This window comes from Haemorhous mexicanus, chromosome 12 (assembly GCF_027477595.1).
Source record: "Haemorhous mexicanus isolate bHaeMex1 chromosome 12, bHaeMex1.pri, whole genome shotgun sequence".
In the NCBI taxonomy this organism is placed as follows: domain Eukaryota; kingdom Metazoa; phylum Chordata; class Aves; order Passeriformes; family Fringillidae; genus Haemorhous; species Haemorhous mexicanus.
In genome coordinates this window covers 3540949-3562488 of record NC_082352.1, presented here as the reverse complement: position 1 = coordinate 3562488, position 21540 = coordinate 3540949, and the positions used below count along the sequence as shown (strand labels likewise).

Here is a 21540-nt window from a genome sequence, read left to right as displayed (position 1 = left end):
TCCATTGCAATCAGTAAGCAACCACTACATTTGCATAAATCCATCATTTACTTGGCCAGCTCAGTTAGCAGTGCACCCACTTAGTACTTTTAAGGAGGTCTGAAGTTAGATAGCTTCTGATTTCAGGGACTTGGAGGAGCTACACTTTCTCTTGAAATGATACAAAGAAAGTCCTGATTGCAACCCTGCAAACCTTCATCCAGCAAAGGAATCAGAGAGCATGAGTGCACTGAATAAAGGACAGAAACACTGCTGAGGGTCAGGCTGCCAGACACACCCCTCTGCTCTGGGGGTGAGGAGTACCAGCCTGACTGTATGTGCCTCTTCATACCCATTAAAGAAATGAGGCAGGCTACGAGCACTGACCTCCTGACCTGGCAGCACAACACAATTCAGTTGTGATGAGAAGGATCATTTCAGAAGGAAGAGGACATTGGTTTGTTGAGAACACCAGTTACATTTACATTTCATTGTATTTTAGAGGCATTGTAGAGGTATCACTCATTAACTGAAACTGATGAACAAATGTGCAAGGATAAAGCTGCTCCATAAGTGTAACTACCCAAGTCTTCTCTCTGCATTCTGCATCCTCTGCACTCTCCAGCTTGCAGCTCCTCTAAAATCCCCAGTAATGCTGCAGTCCAGTGAGCCCTGTGTCCCACAGAGTCTGGCCCTACACTTACCCAGCAGCAAAGCTGTCAGTCCCACACCTCCAAAGCCAAAGTGCCACCACAGAAGCTGCTGGGGGTCTGTCTCTTCCAGGATTGCAGGGCTGGAATTGCTGAACCTTTTTGCAGGTATCAAGGGTTGCTGAAGAGGACTGGCAAAGCAATTCCATAAGCAACTTCTCTTCTGGAAATTATTTTGCAAACTTCTAACTTTTTCTCATGAGAGTGAAGGAGACTGCCAGTGGGAGAGATAAAGATAACATGTATCTAAACAGCAATTATCTTCTTTCAATATAACAGATATCAAGCTGTATCTACAAGTACAGGTAATTACTTCATCCTGTTGCTCCCTTAAAAGCATCAAGGCCTCCAAATCAAAGCACTGCCTCTCCCTCATGTACATTTGTCTGCAGGTATAAGCTCCCTGTAGTCATTCCAGAAACAATCTCAGGCAAGCAAAAAACAGATAACTGACAAGTGTACAATTTGCTGTATTATCCTGATCCTAGTTCCTGCTTTCTTGCACATTCTGTATTTTAGATGCACAAAATGGAGGGGTTTTTGTCCTTTTATCTGTGAAGAAAATAAAAATCTCTACCACAGAAACAGAACAACACCAAATCTATTTCCCTTAATTCTGTGTTTATTCAGTTTTCTAACCCAAATTTAAAATTTTGGGGCAGTAGAAGTAAGGCTTGAAGCAGGTATCAGTGGTATCTACAGACTGAATACAAGCTGATTTTATCTTCTGAAATCTAATAAATGGTTACCAAGAGGTCTTTGTTTTAAAGGTCAGAACTTGAAATGGCACATCAATCTGCTCCCAGCTGTCAGAGGCCAGAGGCCAGGAAAGGATGCACCTCTCTCTGTGGTTCAGCTATGGAATGGTTTCATAAAGGAAAGCTAAAATGTCACACAGAAACACCACAAACACTAAATGGTCACCTACACTTGTCAGTGGCTCTTTGGGAAATGGGCTGGCACAGGGCTGCCTGTCACCAGGGCCCCAAAGCTCTTTCTCCTGAATGGTTATCATTTGCCTCATAAAGGTGATTCAATGCTTTGGGAATTCCTTCACCCTCCCTCAGAACAGCTTAATGAAGCTCTGGTTAACTGCTGTCAATCATTAATGGTCAATATTCCTTTCCATGCTCTGCTGCAGAAAAGGGATATTGAATTAAAAGCATGCACACTGGGTACATTCTGTAACAGTCTGGATCTTCTTGTCCATACATGGCACTCAAATTCACTAAGTAAATTAAAAATGCAAGCATCAAGAATTGTCTCTAAAAAAGCAGCCAGAAAAGCTTATCTGCATTAGAGAATTTTGCACGGGTAAAAACAAACATGAAAACCCAGTGTGACAGCAGAGCCAATTTGTATCACTGCAAATAGCAGTTTGTAGACTGATTTAATGAGCTAGGCTCCAAAACTGTTAGTGAAGACAGAGCCTAGGTTGCTGAGCCAAAGCACTGGGAAGAATTTCTCCTCCATTTTAACATTTAGATCTTGTGCCTTGCACCAGTACCTCCTTCCATATGACCATTCTTGCTATTAGGAGTTGAACAAATTGTCATTTGAAAAATGGAGAGGTTTTTAATTACTCAAAAACTTAATTAACACTTCAATTTTTATGTTTTTTCTAAAGAGCAAAGGAAAGTTTAAGTTGGAAAATTAATGCCATGTTGGTGACTAGCAGCCAATTAAGGACACATACTCCACCAGTTCTGAAAAGCAGCTTTTCATTTTGCACAGCAGCAGTTTGCATTTAGTGGCTCATTCTGTATTGCCAAACTTCCAAAGAACTGACCAGAGCAGCCAAGAGTTGTCCCATGTTCTGTGGGAGCAGCCTGTGGAAAGGAAACACATTAAAAATCCTTCACTTCAAAGTATGTGACAGGAGGGGTGCAGGAGCATTCTCAGGAGCATTACCCAGGCACGAGCAGCACAACTGCACCTTCTAAACACATCACCATTTTGAACTGCTTGTGCAGCCCATTCTGGCCCTTCATGCTGCCAACCAAATGATGGCACGAGGTTAAGAACAATAAACAAGTAATAACTTGAGGGGCAACCAGGGAGACAGAACAGAACCCCCCTGCTTTTTTCACCCTTGAATCTGTCGGTGCCATTTCAGTCCAGCTCTTACTCCACTCAACTTCCAACTCACACTTCAGTAAAACCAGGTTACCAGGATTATACCCTCCCTCTACTGGTGTTTTTAAAAAAGTTAAAAAGTGAAATAAAGCAGTAATTTTATTTTTAATAAAAGTTAAACCCAAAATATGTCAGCCTTAATTTTTGGAAGATGTCATTAGACATTAAATTCTCATGCTTCAGCTGTTTAAGGCAAGAAGTTTTCCACTGTAGCACTGCAATCCTTTCTCTAACACCTTAACACCTTTACCTCAATCTTCACTCCTGCCAGCCAAGCAGCAACTCACTCTAAAGGATTTCACTGTGAGCTATTATGCCTCCAAACAAGCCACTGCACATGACTGTTACTGCCTAAAAGAAGAAATAAAACATTAATTGCCTTGTAGAAGCTGTTTTGCACAGCACTGGCAATTTTAACACAATGATGAGCTGGCCTTGTTTTTGAACATTCTCCTGTAAAACTCACATTTGCTTTACAATTCACTCAGTCTGCAAACTGTAACACACTAAAGCTTGCTGCTCAACTGCTGTGCTCTGTAAGGCTGACTGCACACTCACCTAGGACTGGGAGCAGTTTTGGGTCCCTGGCACAAAAGTGGGAGATTCTTTTGGTAAAGTGACAGAAATGGCCAATTAATGCATTTGGAAAACCAACAGTGACAGTTTTGAGAGTTACCAACACAAATGCAGTAGGATTTAAATACACTGATTCTAAACATGCCACTTTTGTCCCACACACAAAGTGTAATGTATAAAAATCAGAGCTTTCTTCCTTCTGAAGGCATGAGGTGGTGAAAGCCTGTGTGTGGTGGTGCAACTGCTGCAGCTGAAGAGCCCAATAATTGATTGTCCAAGAAAAAAAAACATTCACAAAAGTTTTATTAAAAAAATTCCCCTTTCACCTCAAACAAGTGAAGCTTAAGTTCTGTACTACTAGGTTATGTTTAGAAAAATGGAAATAATACAGTAATTTTTGAAGGCTATACATTGTAAAATCCCATAAGTCAGCATAATTTTGGACTGTGCAAGCAAATATAGCAAGTATTTCAGATGTTATTTATTTGGTCCATCAGATGTACAGTATAGTAGTAGTATCTGAGTTTACAAAACATCAAATATAAATAACCTGAAACTGTAACAATACACAAAAATTTGCTTCTTACATTGACATACCAGGCAGTACGAGCTGAAAAACTGGAGTAAATTAACAGTTTTACAGTAATGTACATAGTGCCAGCTGATGTTTAAGAACACTGATAGAACGTGGCACTAATTTGCTTTGTTGGATTTTCTTTACTTGTTCAGGGTGTGAAAAATGTTTAGGACTAGGCTAAAATGTTATTCTTCAAGCATCTGTGATTTTGTGAATGCTGGAGGTGGAGCAGTCACACTTCCAACATGGCCTCAGAAAGGGATAAGCAAATATGCAGGCAGGCCACTGTCAGGAAACTTCAAAGGTAATCACTGAAAAATAAAAAATGTAGTTGCTTAAAATGTGGGCATCTGATGATGGCCCTTTCACTAAACAAAAGAAGGGTTTTTTTGTCCTGCTGGATAATACCTAAAAGGTATTTACACAAAAATAGCATGCTGTTTTCATGTTTAGGTAAATACTTATCTGTAGGTATTCATAGACTATGTTTCCACTACATTTAATTTATGGAATACAGAAGAACCTTTCTGAGTCTACTGATACGAGAGCTTTATCATCAAGAGAAGCAGACACAAATTATTTAAGCCAGCCATTTGGTATCCACTTTGAACCAAGGCCTTAGAGTTAGTCTAGTTCTGGACATTTTTCACATCCCAGCAGAATTTGCTGTTACAGTATGACATTATGTGAATCACTTTGCCAAGGGGCCTTTGGAGGTTCCCCCAAATGCTCTTCATCTTGCTCTTAGCTCAGCACACGCTCTTCGCCCCGACGCACTCGCACCCTTTCTCTTCAAGTTTCCTCTTGTGGCTCCTGCTCTCCTCCTCCCCCAGGCTGCTGGCAGCCCCCTCATCCTCAGACTCCACGATCATGAGGTCGTCCTGCTCTTGCTCAGCACGAGATCTCTTGGCCCCCCCACACTCACAGCCCTTCTCCAGCTTCCTCTTGCGGCTCCTGCTCTCCGCATCGGCAGCGTTGCTGGAGGTGCCTTCGTCCTCAGAGTCAACAATCACCACGTCTTCCTGCTCTGGAGCTGCAAAAGAGGTGGCTGGGATTCAAATGGATCCTGCAATGGATGCAGTCTACTCTCAAATCAGTTTTCCTACATAAAAATTGGAGCATTCTTTATGCAGATTATTTTCCATGCACCTGCAAGAGTGTCACCGTTGAGTCAGAAATTACAGGGATAAACGACTGACACACTCCAGGCATTCTCAGAAGGTTAATAATAATTTCATTAGGAACCCATTCCTTTTTAACTCTAGTTCCCTACAGGTGGACCTGATTGGTCCCTTGATCAAAACACCATCGCCGTTGGTTAATTAAGAAACCACCCTTTTGGTAAACATCCTTATGGGAAAACAGCTTGTTAAAAACCACCTGCAGATTGTTTACAATTCCTTCTCTCCAGCTCCCTCAGAGCAATTCATGGGAAAGCTCATCTAGCTTTCTCTCTCTCTGACCAGACTGTCGCATCCACACTAGAGTATCTTACATGTGCCTGAAATCAGTAAAATATGGTTTTTACACTGCTATTCCTTCTTCACTACAGGTGTGGAAAATACTGCAATAAGCCAAAAATATGGGAAATGCATTAGTTAGCACGAGTTTTTTTTGCATGTACAGAGCAGAAGAATTGCTGCTGTCTGCAGCAGGTGCTGGGAAAAGAAGTTTTGCACACAGCAAGCTCTAGAGCAGCCTCTCCTTTCCCTACTGCACTCAGCAGAACTCCAGAAGAGGCCACATTCCAGGAGAGAGAAGGAGAAGTGGAAGGGTGAGCAGACTTAGAGCTAAAGGATAATAATGGATAGCAAGAAGAAGGGGAGAACCAAATGTGAATTTTCAAGACATCTACTGGATTTTGTTTTATTTTAAACACGATTTCACTGTAAAAACTTAATTAATTATCTTAAATTCTGCAATTTTTAATACAATTCAGAGGAAATTTTAGCAATACTCTTAAAATTTAGTTTTCCCTCAAACAGGAGGGAAGGGACTACATACTTTGTGTCTTAAATCTGTGCACGTATCTTACAGGCAAAGAACACCAGGTGAAAAACAATTTCAAAGTGTATGTACTATAAACTTCTGTGCCTTTTGTGCTCTTTGTAAAAATTGTAAATGTGCATTTTTCTATTTAGTATTAGTTATACAGAGAGGCAACTTAAATGCCTTTTACTGTGCATTGGCAAAGTTCAATCACCCAACTGAAGACAACTTTAACTGGACTGCACTAGAGAAAGATAGTTTTGTTTAATATTGGTAACTGTTGATTACCTGTTGATGTTGAGGGCTGTGCTCCATCATCACTACCATTACTAATGTTCTTGGATGTTGGTTCTGATGGTTTAGGGCCAATTCTTTCAGGGGTATCACCAACAACTTCAAATTCTACATCTTTTTCTAGGTCTTCACTGCAGAAAAATACACATGCTTTTAAACAGCCAGAAAAGAAAATCCTGTCTTTTACACAAGAAACAACCCATTCCAGTATTAGAGCACCCTGCAACTGTGACAAAATGAGAAAATATACTGAAAAAGAGGAAAATCTGTTCAGTCCTCTTTTATAATTTATGCTTTGCCTATTTCTAAACACTATTCCACCAAGTGCTACCAACTCCAAACGCTTAGCAATCAGAAAAACCATTGCCTGAGCTCACCCTTCTTCCTTAACAGCACAGCCCTCTTCCCACTGAACATGCAGCACGAGTTTGTGTGTGTGTCTGTTACCTCCCCAGGGTTAAATACACACCCCAGTGAGTTCAGAGAGACTTCTGAACACAGGTAGTCGAGCAGAGCATCTACTATCCTAGCAGGCTGGGAGCTGTTTTGCCTTTCTAAATTTTAGGGTTTTTTTTAAATGCCAGTTTTTTGCTTGTTGGTTAATTTGTTTTTGCAATGTATTTTTATGTTGTGTAACAACAAATTACTGAAATAAACCTCTTTCAGTTATTGTTATAAAAAACAAAACCACAAAAAACCAAGACTATAACAAAAAAAACCCAAAAAACCAAACCAAACAAAATCCCTTAAACTATAATTTCATACAAAATAACCATTCCTCTTTTGCCTCTATATTTCCTTTCAGCAGTTTAATCTTTGAACTTGGTTCATGTACTTAAATTGTGAGTGAAAAATTCCCTGTGGAACCATTCTATGTATACACACAAAACATCTTTATTTCAGAATCCTTACCTGTGAAGCACATTGATTAACAGAGTATAGTCCTGGAGGAAATCATCTGCTTGTAGTCGACTGCCATTTCGAATTCCAAAGTCTGATAATTTCCTGTGGTTATTTGCTACAAAAACAGTAAAAACCTGCAGTGTACAGAGCTATTTATAGAAAGATCTTTACACCTGAATAAATACGGAGTACTCTAGAACTTTTATGTAGGAACATAAGATTAACATGTATTAGCTATATTTAAATTAAAAGCTGACATTTAAGCCTATTAGAGTTAAAGCTATCTATGATGTTTGGTTTATTTACTCCTCATGCCATCCCCTTCAAGCACTTCACAATTTCTGCATTTGGGAATATTTTGGAGATGCTTTCTGGCATCATGAACAGAGCAGCACCTATGAGCCAGCAAATGCAGGGGTACCTGTTCCTGAAAGGAATCCTGAATGCCAGCTGAGCAGTGCTTTGTGCAGGAAAGCTGAGATGCACATGCAGCTTGCACACAATAGCCCTGGCTGTCCTCAAGCCACTCCAAGCACCCACAAACCCTCTTCAAATACTAGTCCACAGGGTGAGCACTGCAACATCTGCTACACACCTACTCTGTAGAGTCTCTTCCAAGGGTTTATGCACTCTTATCCCAGACCCTCAGGAGCATACATACCTTCTGTTTCACCTTCTTCTGAAGAGATCAGGATAGTTCCCTTTCCATCATCTATTTGTACATCTGGTGCTACCATAGCAAATTTTTCTTTCAGTATCTGAAAATAGAAATATATTAAAATATATTTAATCTCTGACTTAAAAATATTTATTAAAAAAAGAACCCTGAATTATGTTGGTTTTATTATTCTGGCTCATTTTCAGGCATCTACTGAAAGCCTATATTTTTTTGTTCACTTCCACAAACAAAATTGTTATATTTTTGAGGTCTGATACTTACAGGTTCATATAAGCTGGAAAATTTTTTAGAATACTTCATAAAATGACAGAATTACAAATCAATTTTGACCACAACTGTAACATAGCTACTGAACTTTCAACTGAAATGCAAATTTTGTGTTTTTTGCTCTCAGATATGAATAGGCTTTAAAACCACCAAAATTTAAAAAATACAAGCATTCTTTCACAAGACATACAACACACATGCAAGAAGCATATTGGCTAACCAGCTCTTCTTGTAGCTGAGAGAAAAGTAAATACAAACAGGAGATGCTAGGTCAAAATATACTGTATATATTGTATAATATACTACAGCAAGCATCTAATTTTAAGAATTTACAGTATTAGACTTGAAATGAAAGCTGTAGCTGTAGCTCAAGATTTACCTTATCCTGGAGTGTCAACACAGTAACTTTGTGTGTGTTAAGTTTCACAGTCACTTCTGGCTTGCTTGCACATACATAACAATTGGGATTTGGTGGATCCAAAGCACAAGGAACCAATAACTTCTTCCTGGGATTTGGCTGCTTGTTCAGAAAAATCTTGAGGACAGAGAAGAAGAAATCAGGTTATTCTGTAATTACCAGCATGTCTAAAGCCTGTTTTCCTGCAGCTTTCTTGTCCTGGTCTGACAGGCTGTCCTGTTTCCTAATCCTCTCTGCTGTGCCTGCTGAGCAGGAGTCTCACAGGCCCAGTGCAGCCCGTGCTGACTGAGCAGCTCCTGCCAACAGCTCTAACACCAAACAGCCACACTGCAAGAGATGGCAGCCTGGTTCTCTCTCCTATCCAGCAGTAAATTTTTATTAAATCATAGGAATTTATTGATCCTTAACACCTGCACTTCTCTTTTCATTGTGACTGAAAGTTCCCAGCATATTCAGAATCTACTGAAACAACAAGTGAGGGACAGTAAAACTACACAATAGTGAAAAAATGTTAAATGTGTCTTTTAAACAAATAATAAATAGCAGGAAAGCAAAAACATTTTATTCTCACTTACCGTTCTACACTGATCTATTTTCCCCGACAAAATCTTCAAACCCTCCAGCACTATCAGCCCAGCTATCACTGCATTGGTAGTAGCAATAGCTGGGATAATATTTCCTGCCATTGCTGCAAAACAAACCAGTATGCAGATTTTTAACAGCAGAAGGAAACAAGAGGATTGTAATTTATATAAACAATGTTCCATTTTATCCTTACACTTGATATCAAATCTGCTCTTCATATTCATTCCAAACACATGCATCCTGAGGTTTGCAGCAGCAGTGACAAAATCCATGGCAGAAGGGTCATCCTAAAAAGAAGTTAATACAAAAAGCATTTAAGAATCAGATTACGCATTGGAAAGTGTTTGCTACACATGGTTCCTAAAACCTTAAAAACCAGAATTTAAAAAAATGCCTACAAAATTCCATTTCTATCAATATACTTCCTCTTTCACATGGTGTACTCAGAGCAGTAGTACTTTAAATACCAACTACAGATTCTAAACATGTATTTTAGTAGCAAATTAGTATATCTGAACTAATAAAATGCTTTGTACATTATAAAAATGTTTAAATCCTAAGTCTTACAATGTTTCAAACATTTTCAACACTGATTTTTAACTGTGAATCAGTTTCAAACACTGGGTGTTTCAGTGAGAAGTATTTGTACTATTGATCATAGCAATATTTGAATATTTTGCCCCCCCACACCCTCCCCATTTACAGACTATTTTTTCTTATGCCAAATGATAACTGACTGGAAGTGATTCTGTGAGTGATGATAAAAGAGAAAATTCTTGTCTTCTTTAACATAACTTGTACTGCACATCCATCATCAGCTGATTGCTCATAACCTCAGCAAACCCCCAGCAACTGACACCTGGCTAAGAGCATGTACTGGAAACAGATAAGAAGGGAAAAATGAAGCTGCATTATTTACATTTTTTCAAAAATGAAAACACAACAAATACTTGTGAATTTGTGCTTTTATGAGCTGGAGAATTTGGTGAACTAAGTAACTCACAGCACAGCAGTTAATCCCTACCCTCAGTGAGTTACACAATATAGTTGTTTAAAGAATGTATTTGTTTACATATGGAAACTGTTTCCATAAGGTGCCAGGCATTTTTGTGTTAAGTAGTATCACTTTTGAAGGAACCTGAATGAGCCCAACTAACAGCTGCATTACACACGTAGAGGTCATACATGGCAAACTAACCTTATCCCATATCAGTGCTTCTCCATCAGCCTTCTCAGCCAGGTGAAGACTCAGGGTTTTAACACTCTTTGAAAACAGGTCTGCATAGCTCCTGACATTGAGAACCTGCTGATCCTTCAGCACTGCAGAGCTCTCATTCTGCTGGTCAGGTATGTTTTGCTCTTTGGTGAAAAAGAGAAAAAAAAATAAGATCAGGAATATTTGTAAGTTCCACAAAAGTTCTCTCAAATAACTTTCCAATTTCATCAGAATTCAGTATTTTCTAAGTTGAAGAACAATATCCTTAACCTACAGTAGCCCAAACATTTTATAACAAATCTGCATTTAAAACTGCAACTACAGCTATGATATCATCACCTAAGTACACACAAATTACAGCAAACATAAATTTTCAACCAAACAACTTGCAGAGATAAATCTTATGAGATAAGTGCTCATGGTAAGGTGTCCTAGAATAAGCTGACATAATTTTGTTAAATGTGTATTTTCTACAGCCCATACTGAACATCTAAAAAAACAACTGCAAAACAGTCTTAGAGAAAGTGTTGTCTATACAGAGAAAAATTTGAAATCTTCAGGAAGTGTAAATAACTAGTATGTTCATAATCAGATCTCACCTTTGGCAGTAAAAAAATGTACATATCACAGAGATGCATTAATAAACAGCAGGTATTATTTACAAATGTACAGTAGTAAAAATTACTTTACAAATGAACAGTAGGAGGAGAGACAGTTACCTTGCTTTTGTACCTCAGCCCAGTCCAGTGGCACTGGAGGCTTTCTTTTCCTCCACAGCTTATCCATTGTCAGCAGATATCTAATGTCATCTTTGAAAAGCTGGAACATGAAAAAAATCAAATGAAAGGAGGGAAAAAAGACACTGAAAAATCAGTATTATATTGATGAGGTTTTGGATTTTCTCCTTGACAGTATTTTCAACTACATAAAAACAGATTCTACACTCTTATTCCCTACTCTCTAACATCCACTGTATAGAGCAGACATATCTCTGATTAATCTGGGGAGGAGTGAAGTGAAAAATCAAGAAACAGTATGTTCAAACAGTGGTTTGCCTGTCTACTGAAGCCATCCCTACAGTTCTTTGTATGCCCTCTCTGAGACAAGTGAATGAACATGCCAATGAATTTCCAAAGAAAAGTTATTGCTACCTATGAACATTACATTCATTTCCTCTATTTATCCACTTTCAGCAACTATTTAGAACAAAGACTCCTAAATCAGTTTGTCTTTTCTTCTGCAAGAGCCTGATAATGCACAGATGACTGATAGATTTCAGGTCCTCACATTGGTTCTGACTATGCCCAGTGCAATTCCAGAGGTCAAACAGACCCTTTCCCATTAAAAGTAACTGCAATGGAGTTTTGTCTGCACAGAGTGGCCAGGCTGCTGCAGCCAATTCCACAGATGCAGATGGAATCCTTAAAAGAACCAAATGGTGCAAGAGACCAACACAACAGCAAAACTGGTGGATGTCACAACACGATCACATAACTGATGGCTAGCATTAAATGCCCAAGCTCAAGTTTGATTTAACTTTGCAGAACCTCATGCATTTCAAATAAAGACATTTATTTGAGGTAAAGAAGATACCTTAGTAAAAAGTTTAACTGGATCATAGCCAGTGGATTTAGCCCACTCCTTCGTTGAAACACGTTTAATCTCACCATCTTCATTGGATGCTAGTGCTCTGGCTTCGGCTTCTGCTGGCTCCCCTATTAACAAAGTGAGAACCAATATTAAAAAAAAAAATTAAAGAAATAAAGGAACCCCATCCAAATATGACCCCCAGAGTCAATTACCAAAATTATGCAGGGAGCATAAAATGACTTTATTGCACCCAACAAAAACTGAATTAGGCACAGTGTGCTTGCTCCTCTTTGTCTCTGAAACTGCAACTCACTGACTTAACCTGGTATCACCCAACTCCTTTATTGGCAGAAATAACAAACAATTGTTTCCCACTAATTTTCTCCACATAATGTTGCTACTTCAGCAATGTCTTACCACCCTCTTTTAGCACTCTCTTTTCTGGCTAAAGAGTCTTAGTTTGGCTGGGTTTTCAAAACAAACAAATAAAAAAATATCAGTTTCCTATCTCTGGATCTTTTTAAACAAAAAAATTCTCTATAAAGATGCTATTAATTTTCTTTCTTTCCCAGTCACATCCAACAATTGCTATCATGATTTCTAATAATCAGGTTGATGTTTTCATAGAATTATTTATTAACATCTCAACTAAATGAGAAAAATCAACTCAGAGACCATCACTTTATGTGTAAATTTGGGAATGTTTCCCCTCTTTCACCAATGCATCATTTCATATTTATCTGCCTCATCTATCATTGCCCAATCATTCTCTATTGCAAACTTTCTACTACTTTTTCAAGTTAGGTCTTATCTTTTTGACTCTGAGTGACTTTGCCTAATCATCTGTGCTGAACAGCACACATCTCCCATCTGAGACTCCTCTAATCATCATTTACCTTTATCATTCAAGTAGCTTACCCACTTCAGGATCTTCAGCCTTTTTTGTCCCTTTGGCTGCTTATGCCCCTCAGGTTCCACTCAACAGTTTTTGGATCTGCCCCCTGGACATTCAGAACAGCCTAAACCAGACACACTCTACACAAGCTTGCTGATTCCTTCCACAGACCCCTGCTGGGCACAACTTCCCTTATAAATGTTGCATTAACTCTTCCCTGGATGTCCTGGTTTGGGCTGGGGAGAGTTACTTTTCTTTCTAGTAGGTGGTCTGGTGCTGTGGTTTGGATTCTGCACCAGATAATGTTGGTAACAGGCCGATGTTTCAGCTGTTGCCAGGAGGTTACTCCAAGTTAAGGACTTTTCAGTTTCCCGTGCTCTGCCAGTGAGCAGGAGCACAAGGAGCTGGAAGGGAGCAGAGCCAGGACAGCTGACCTGAACTGGCCACAGGGATATTCCAGACCTCAGAACATCCTACTCAGCACATAAACAGGGGGAGTTGGCTGGGAGGGGCTGATCTCCGCCTGGGGACTGGCTGAGCATCCACTGGCCAGCGGGCAGTTGTTTGTCTTGAGTTTTATTCCCCCTCTCTTTATTCCAGCTGTGATCAATAGCATTACACATTTGTTTCCATTATTAGCTGCTCTTATCCCAGCTTGTGAGTTTCACTTTTTGTGTGGTTCTCCCTGCTCTGGGCAGGGCAGTAAGCGAGGGCTGTGCAGTGCTGAGCTGCCAGCTGGAGTCAAACGTGGACACTGCCACCCCCGTGTGACCACAGCACCCTGACTGTGGGCAGTCTGTCACTGCAGACACCAGGCTCCAGCTCAGCACTCCTGCAACTGCCCTGCTGTCTTTACTTAAATAAGTGGCATTGCATCTGCTACCTGTCAACTACTTCAGCCATTGTTTTAAGTAACTTTATATTGCCACTCTTGTGAAGACTCACCTATTTCATTCTGCACTTCCTGTAGGAACAACCTGTCCAGAGATCACTATCTGATGTTCAAAGAATTTGAAGAGTCGGAGTATCCTGTAAGCTCCCCCTCCCAAGTCCATTCATCTATCAAAGGATCCAAAAGAAGCAACCAACAATGATGCTTATTCACCTCATAGTAACTATGATAACTGTCCTTACAGAAAAATACTGAATAGCTATAAAAATATCACTCAAAACGGACATATTTCCTATGTAGATTAATGCTGAAGTGTTGCAGGCTAGAAGAGCTCAAACACAATTCCTGAAGTTCTTTGTGAACTCTCAGCTAGGAGTGGGAAATGCAGAGTGACTACAAATATCACTCAGTACTCTGTACAAAATACAAGCCTCCCAGAGGCCAGAAACAGAATCTTCTTTAAAGAAAACTGAGTTGAACTCTCTAATCTTAAGAAATGTACAGAAAGGAGTCAATCTCTGAAACATAACATTTCAGTAACAGGGTAAGCCAGCAGGCTTATATCACACTCACAGGCAGCTTCAGGATCAGCTCTATCAGGAGAGACTTCTTGATCAGCATCTTCTTCTCCAAACAACTGGCTATATAATAATTAAGAACAACAACAAGACCAGAATTTTAGCATATGTGGTTAAAGACTCATATTTGCTAATGGATATACTTTCATTTTATGATTCTTGCTTTCAGACAGACTGTCACTTAATACATTGCTTTTTAAAATGCTGGGATTCATCACATATGGACTTAACACGGGCAACACAAAATGCCCAATACATAAATGAATCCAGCAAAACAGTTTTCTATATAACTCACTCAGTAGCTCACCAAATATTCAGCCTAATATTTACACTGCAGTACTAAATGGATTTTTAAAACCTCTGGGATATCCAAGATTCCAACAAACTTGTTAAAGCATGCATTAAACTGAAAAATGTGCTTACTTCATACACAGATGAAAAATAAAGCAACCTCAACCTACACTGCTGTGCCAAACTACTCTGCCAGATTTTTTGTGCTACTAGAGCAAGGCCCAAATACTAATCAACCTTCCATCTTTATAACCACTCCAGCACCCAGGTCAAAGAACTGGAGGTTTTCAACATAATCTATCTAAATCAATTTAAAATGAATTTAAAATCCATTATAAAATTTTTTTCAAGTGTGTCAATTTTATTTCTTTCTCTGTATGTTTAGAAACCAAAAGAATGAACCATAGCACCTGTTTCTTTAAAAAAGTCACTTACTTGAACAAATACTTGGCCCACACAATGCAATGGATGGGCTCCGAGGGCGTATTTCGGATAGTGCAGCCTGGGAAAGTTTTCTGAGTTGGTTTAGGCTGACATTCATAACATTCTGTCACTCCCTGGTGAAAAATGAAGCATTTACTTGTCACTCTGAAAAGGCTACTGATCATTTGGGCTATTAACAGATGAACTGTAACTCTATCTCCAAACACCCACTCCCTGTTGTCTAAAATAGCCATTGACAAGAGTGACACCCCACCTAACCTTTTTGATAACAGTAACTTGTCCAAGGTAGCCTGCAGTTCCACTCTCTATAAGAGGAATATCAGCAGCCAGACACATCCTGTTCACATGGTTACGGGCAGCTGCAAATCAAGAGGGTTTTAAACAAAAAATTTGAGTAGTTAAGAAAAAAGAAGTTTTCCTTCTCCAAATTCAAACTAGCATCCTGTGCACTTATCTTTATTATACCTTGTTTCTCTATAGAGCACCACAGCACTTTCCCAAAGCCCAGTTTCCCATTCTCACAAGACACATGGACACTAATAAACACAGCAAACTCAGCTGACTAAAGCTACCCTGCACCCACAGTACCCAGCAGTTCCCATGAAGCAGAATTAGCAGTGCACATTTCCTTTCAGAACACCTGCAGGAGCACTAACCACCCCTTCAAGTCTCTAGCAAAGCACACAAGGCTTAGTGCAGCTGCAGATGGGTTAGGAGGATACTTGTTGTTCAAAGGACACTGCAGCAAGAACAAGCAACATGTGCAATATAAAACCATAGTGAAAACTTCACCTCTGTTATCCAGAGCATTCATAACCAAGGTAAACTGGCGGAAGAACTCTACGTTATAGTCAGGGCTATGGAAAACAAAAACAACATTTCAAATGGCACATCCAAGCTGTTGGTTGTTACTGCACAACAGAAACTCTACACATGCAACCAATATTCCTGTGATAAATTACACATCTCACACATTTATAAATTTAGCTACCCTTTAACTGCCCCATTTGTCTTCTGCCCACTTTAAAGCTGGGTGAAAGCATGAATTTTATGCTGCTGGAAGGAAGCTACTCCAATTAGTACTAATTTGACCAATGAAACGGGCAGACAAGGGAAAGTGATTAAACTACTCTGACCTAATGAGTAAATTGGCTGAGCTGTGGTAACTGACCTTAAAAACCATCAGCTGTAGCTAAAACATGCACACTGTAATTACCACAGCTCATCAGACTGTGCATAATTCATTGTGCTGTGATAGCTCCACTGGTTTGACTGTGTGGCCATACCCGGAGGAGCCAACACATGGGATCTTAAATCCTGACACTTCAGTTATCTTTATGTTGCATTTTTCTGACTTAAAGAAGAAGGTGGAGAAGAAGAGAGAGAAAAGAGGAAACAGGATTAACAGTTTCAGAGGAAGGAAGCAGTGAGTCAGTGTTTCACTGGCTAACAGCAGAATCAGAGTTCAAACATCCATGGTACAGAATATTAATTTTTTTAGAAACTGGGGCAAATATAAATTAAAACATGGGGAACAGCTAATGGAACCCTACATAATCTTGTACTCTACTCATTGGTTGCACATCATAAAGACTAAATTTCAATAGCTTGGGGTATATATAAATGACAGTTAACTACACACACACAGAGGACTTAATTTTGTTAATCACAGACTCAAGATTCACATGTCTTTTAATTTAATTACTGCTCAAGACATCAGGACATCCTTACAGAGTAGAAACTCATATGGCAAATGTTGCCAATAAAATGAAAAACAGATACAAACAAATTACTACAGCTTACTACCAGAGCTTAAAACCCATGCAAAAGCCACACTCCCACTCAAGTGCATGGTAGTTCACACTCACAGGTATTTCTCCTTACTGAGGAAGCTTTGTAAAATCCCTTAAAGCACACCATTGTAGCATTAAATAACACAGTACTTGTAAATCAAACATGTAATTAGAGCTTAAAACCAAACATACTTCATGATGCTATCATGGTAAGCTATAATATTAGCTTCTGGACAAAACTGTAACACGCTTTCCTTGGCAACCTAGAAACAAAACAAAAAAAAAAGAAAACAAAAAAACACTTATTATTTCTTCCTTCCTTCTAAAAGACAGACTTGATACCAGCTGTGTATCGAGTAAGTTGACTACCTTAAGAGATTTAAACACTTTAATAATGAAATGCTGTGGATAGCCATGATCAGCCAACCAACACTTACCTCCTCCCAGCAGAAACTAAATTGTGACATGTTTCTAACACTATCCATAAAATAATACTGAGTAAGGAGGCTTGAGCTTTGACTTTTTCCTCACCTGTGATTTTGATCTTCCAACATGTTTCTTCTGAAACAGAAACTGTCTGTTGAGATTGCTGACATCAATAGTATCCAAATCAATCTATAAACACACAAGAGAGGCGTTTCAATTTCACAGGAAAAAAAGGAACAAAACTATTAACACAATTTGAAGAAAAGACAATTGGCCAAAATGCAGAAACTTTACAGATCCCTTCTCAGACCCTTCAGGTGTCACATCAGACCTACAGCAACTGAAGAGGCACAAGTAGTCACCTATGGTTGCTGACAGGGGACCATGACAGAAGCACAGGGCTACGTGAGAATCAATTTCTGCAGAGAGCCCTGCTGACCATGCACCCCCACACCGTGAGCAGAAAGTCAGCACCAATGGCCCTGCCTGCACAGGATGAAGATTTCAGCAGCAATTCCTGAGGAGCACAGCACAAGCTCAGGTGGGAAACGCAGAAATCCATCAGACAGGTCCAGCCAGCCCCTCCCTGCACCGCCCACCCTGAGCCCTGGCTCCTGCTTCCCCAGGAAAGGCTGCTCCAAACCAACTGGTCCTTCCACTTTACAGAGCATGGCTTTGAGCACTGAATCAGTGAATCAAGGGCTGCACAGCCATCTCACACACACACACTGCAGGGCAAAAGCTTTTAAAAGAGCCTGTCCCCAGGACTAACTGCCTAAGTGCATATTAACAAATTATGAAGTCCACTTATAAAAAAAGAAATTAAATCACACAATCAAAAAGTTTAAAAACATACAGCACAGAGCACAAAGAACTGCAATTCCCCTAAGAGCTATGCTTCTGTTTATTAATATATACACAGGAACAGCATAAATTCCAGTATCTTTAGCCCCCACAAGAATGAAGAAGATTTAACTAGAACTTTGACATTTATTCCTAGCTTGGTTACCACTACTTTTTGCGCAATTAAAGATTCTTTGATCAACAACTCCTGTTAGAAGTCTTCTCCTGTCCTTAACATCTGAATGAGGAGAGTGAGGGTTCTTCTGAGATATTTCAGATTTTTCTGAGATATATCAGAGATATTTCTCCCAAATTCCCACAGGTAATGCTGACATACTCAGCACAGTAAAACCTTAAGCTACCCAGAGAGCTCTCAGACTGACTGTGAAGTGTGAAGTTTAAATGTGACCTACTCAGGCTGTTCTCACAAGCTCCTGACTTTATTGGCCAAACCTGAATTATGAAGAAAGCACAGTACACACTCAGTGAACATCCTCTGCATGAGATATCCAAACCCCAGCATCAATCTACCTCTTTTCTCAAGGGAGTATTTTCAATTGAAGGACTAAGTTTTAAAATACTAAAAACTGCAATAGCTACAGAGTTTTATGTAAACAGTTAATTAAAGCACCTGTGGATATAGAGCAGACAAAAGATACAACGTTTTGAAAATATATTATAGAGCTGAGACTGTAAACATTCCTACCACTATATCACAGTAACTACCCATGGCCTTGTCCCTTTTCATGAAAATAGTATTTGCATAATTCACATTTCTACCTCTGTTCCTTCCTCAAAAGACACACAGCTTGCTTAGTCCAAAGCCAGAAAGACCCAGAACTTCAAGGGTAAACAATAAAGTGAAAAACTCTGTTAAAACCTTCACTACCCAGAAAGCTTTGAATATTTCAACTGGAGAGGATGACAAGCAACATCAGCTCCTGCTGAGAACAAGAATTACAGCATTAAAGGGAGCAAAGGGAGTTCTCCACAGAGAAAACCTGAGACCATCAGACCTCAACAGAAGCTTCAGTCTAGCTAGGAATGATGAGAATTTAACAGTTCACTTCGAAGACAACTACACTGCTCCCATTCTGGTAACCTGGAAGAAAAGGCAACATCACTTAACAACATTTACTCATGCTCTTAATTCAGACCTGGATCTGAAAAAACATCATTTTGTTCTTCATTCATAGGGCAAGGTTATGCCTTTCAACACTATAATTAAGTCACATATTAGTTAGTTGTCTGGTATTCAAAACTACTGATTTTATTTTAGTATTAATATTCTTTAAAAAAAATATCACACCTTACATATAAAAAGTATTTTCAGATGTTCAAGTTTGTTAATATTTAATAACCGAGGAAAACTCTCAACAATATCACAAATGTTGACAAAAGCACTTTATTCTGCAAATAGCAAATTCCCTCTTTGTGTAACAAGTCTTCTTTTGCTCTCACCTTGTCTTGTACCCACCTGTTCCCTACGTTATCAAAACATTATTTATGTGTTGCATGAAACGCTGCCAGCAATACTGTCATATGAAGGCAGATCCAACATGTATTTAAGTTAATGGAGTGCCCCCAGTCAGCCTGGAGAGGCAATACCAACCTCCAAACTATAACAAGGAAAACAAAAAGCACAGCCCGATGAGATTTATGCCTAATGACTAACTGGAAAACCAGGAGCTTTAAGCTCTGCTACGATGGACTGCAGGAGTACATAACTGACACAGCAGGGCAGAGGGGGAAAAAGAGAGGAACAGTGCAGAAAATGCTTCCACTCCTCTGCAGTTATTTATTTCCCTGGCGCAATGTTCAAATTGGATAGGCTCTCAAACCACAACGAAAATTTGGAATTAAACATATTCTACAAGTTTAAAAAGCATTCCAGTAGGAAAGCCCAAGCTGTAAGAATAACAAGGCAAACCAGGAACTGTTTTGTTCTAGAAGCTGATGTGGTTTTAGATACGAGCTGCTCTGCTCAACAAGTCTGGCTGCAAACCCAAACTCCTCACAACCTGTCACAAAGCTCTCAGATGTGACTCCTGGGCACGTTAGCAAAAAGGTATTGAAGGAAACAGACCTATGCTCTAGCTGAACGTAAAACCATATGCTCTTCTTTACTACAATAAGAAACCAACAGAGGTCTGGACACGAAGCAATCATAGTTTCACTAACAGTATTTATCTCTTTTTCATTACTACCCTCTCACATCTGCCCTTCCCGTACGCATTCACAGATTAGTATCTGGAAGCAAAAGTGAAAGCACGAGCCCGCGGGAAGCGCCAGCACTGACGGGTTTACAGCCCGGGATCTGAAAGCACAGTCCACCTCTCCCGGGGGTTCCTTGCCGCGATCCATCCCCGGACCCTCACCCCAGCACCGGCAAAGGCGGCACTAGGCAGGACTAAAGACTTTCACGATATCGCCGGGCAGCGAGCAGGGCACAGCGCGGTGTCGCGGGCGGTTCCATCCGCGGGCTCGCGGAGATGTTCGGCCTTGCCAGGAAGGCGGCCTGACCTCGGCGGGGGAAGGAGGAGCTCCCGCGCCCGGCGGGAGCCCGAGCTGAGGGGGGCGGCGATGGCGCGCAGGCCGCGGCCCCTTTGTGGCGCCCCGGCCCGGCGGTCCCGCGGCGGCTTTGGCCGGCCGGGGCGCTTTGAAACCACACACGCACCGCGGCGGCCGAGCGGCCCCGCCGACACCGCGCTCCCCCCGAGCGGCCCCGCGGCCCCGGGCTCGGCCTCCCCCCCGCCCGCCCCGGCCCCCGCCCCGGCATCGACCCGCACCACGTAAATGCTGCTGAAGCCGGTGAGCACCAGGTTCTTGAGCAGCTCGCAGCCGATGCCGCCGGCCCCCACCACGAGGACCCGCGCCTGGGATACGGCCTGGGCCAGCTCGGGGTGCAGCGGCCCCGACAGCGCCGCCGCCATGACGGACACGGCGGCGGCTCCGCGCGCCTCCTCACGGGCCCGCCGGGACAGAGCGCCGCCCGCGCGCGCGCGGCGCCCCCTGGCGCCCCGGAGGGCCGCGCGCTGCCCCGGAATGCCGCGGCGGGCGGGGCCGGAGAAGCGCGGGTTCGAGCCCCGCTGCCGCCGGAGAGCCCCGCACTCCTGGGGCAACAGCAGATTCTTATTTGTTTTGCTAATTTTAAATACATTTATAGTTCAACTATACATATTTAATATATTCATATGTTTAAGTTTTTTAATATATGATACTATTATGAAAAGAGCTCAAGTAGGATTTGGAAAATGCTCCCAAGCACACGGTGGGATTCTTGGGGTGTCCTGAGCAGGGCCAAGAATTGAAGATCCTGATAGGTCCCCTCCAACTCAGCATATTCTATATTTTTAATATGTTTATTTCTAATGTATTTTTATATTATTATATTTATTTTTATGACTTCACCTAAGATAACTAACTTGCCCCCAGAAGTTGACATGGTAAGCTACAATT

At 40.8% G+C, this 21540-nt stretch overlaps 1 protein-coding gene across 1 annotated transcript; it reads right to left on the bottom strand.

The window, feature by feature from the left end:
* Window positions 1-3687: 3687 nt before the first annotated feature.
* UBA2 (ubiquitin like modifier activating enzyme 2) lies at window positions 3688-21053 on the bottom strand. The gene is made up of 17 exons (XM_059857788.1): window positions 20871-21053; window positions 17344-17427; window positions 17005-17075; window positions 15812-15876; window positions 15278-15378; window positions 15011-15132; window positions 14280-14347; window positions 11923-12044; window positions 11049-11148; window positions 10312-10472; window positions 9307-9400; window positions 9104-9216; window positions 8490-8645; window positions 7826-7922; window positions 7174-7279; window positions 6256-6392; window positions 3688-5011 (listed from the first exon to the last, which is right to left on the bottom strand). Exons 1-17 carry the CDS (start codon window positions 21012-21014, stop codon window positions 4728-4730), a joined length of 2025 nt encoding a protein of 674 aa, XP_059713771.1. The 5' UTR covers window positions 21015-21053; the 3' UTR covers window positions 3688-4727.
* Window positions 21054-21540: the final 487 nt, after the last annotated feature.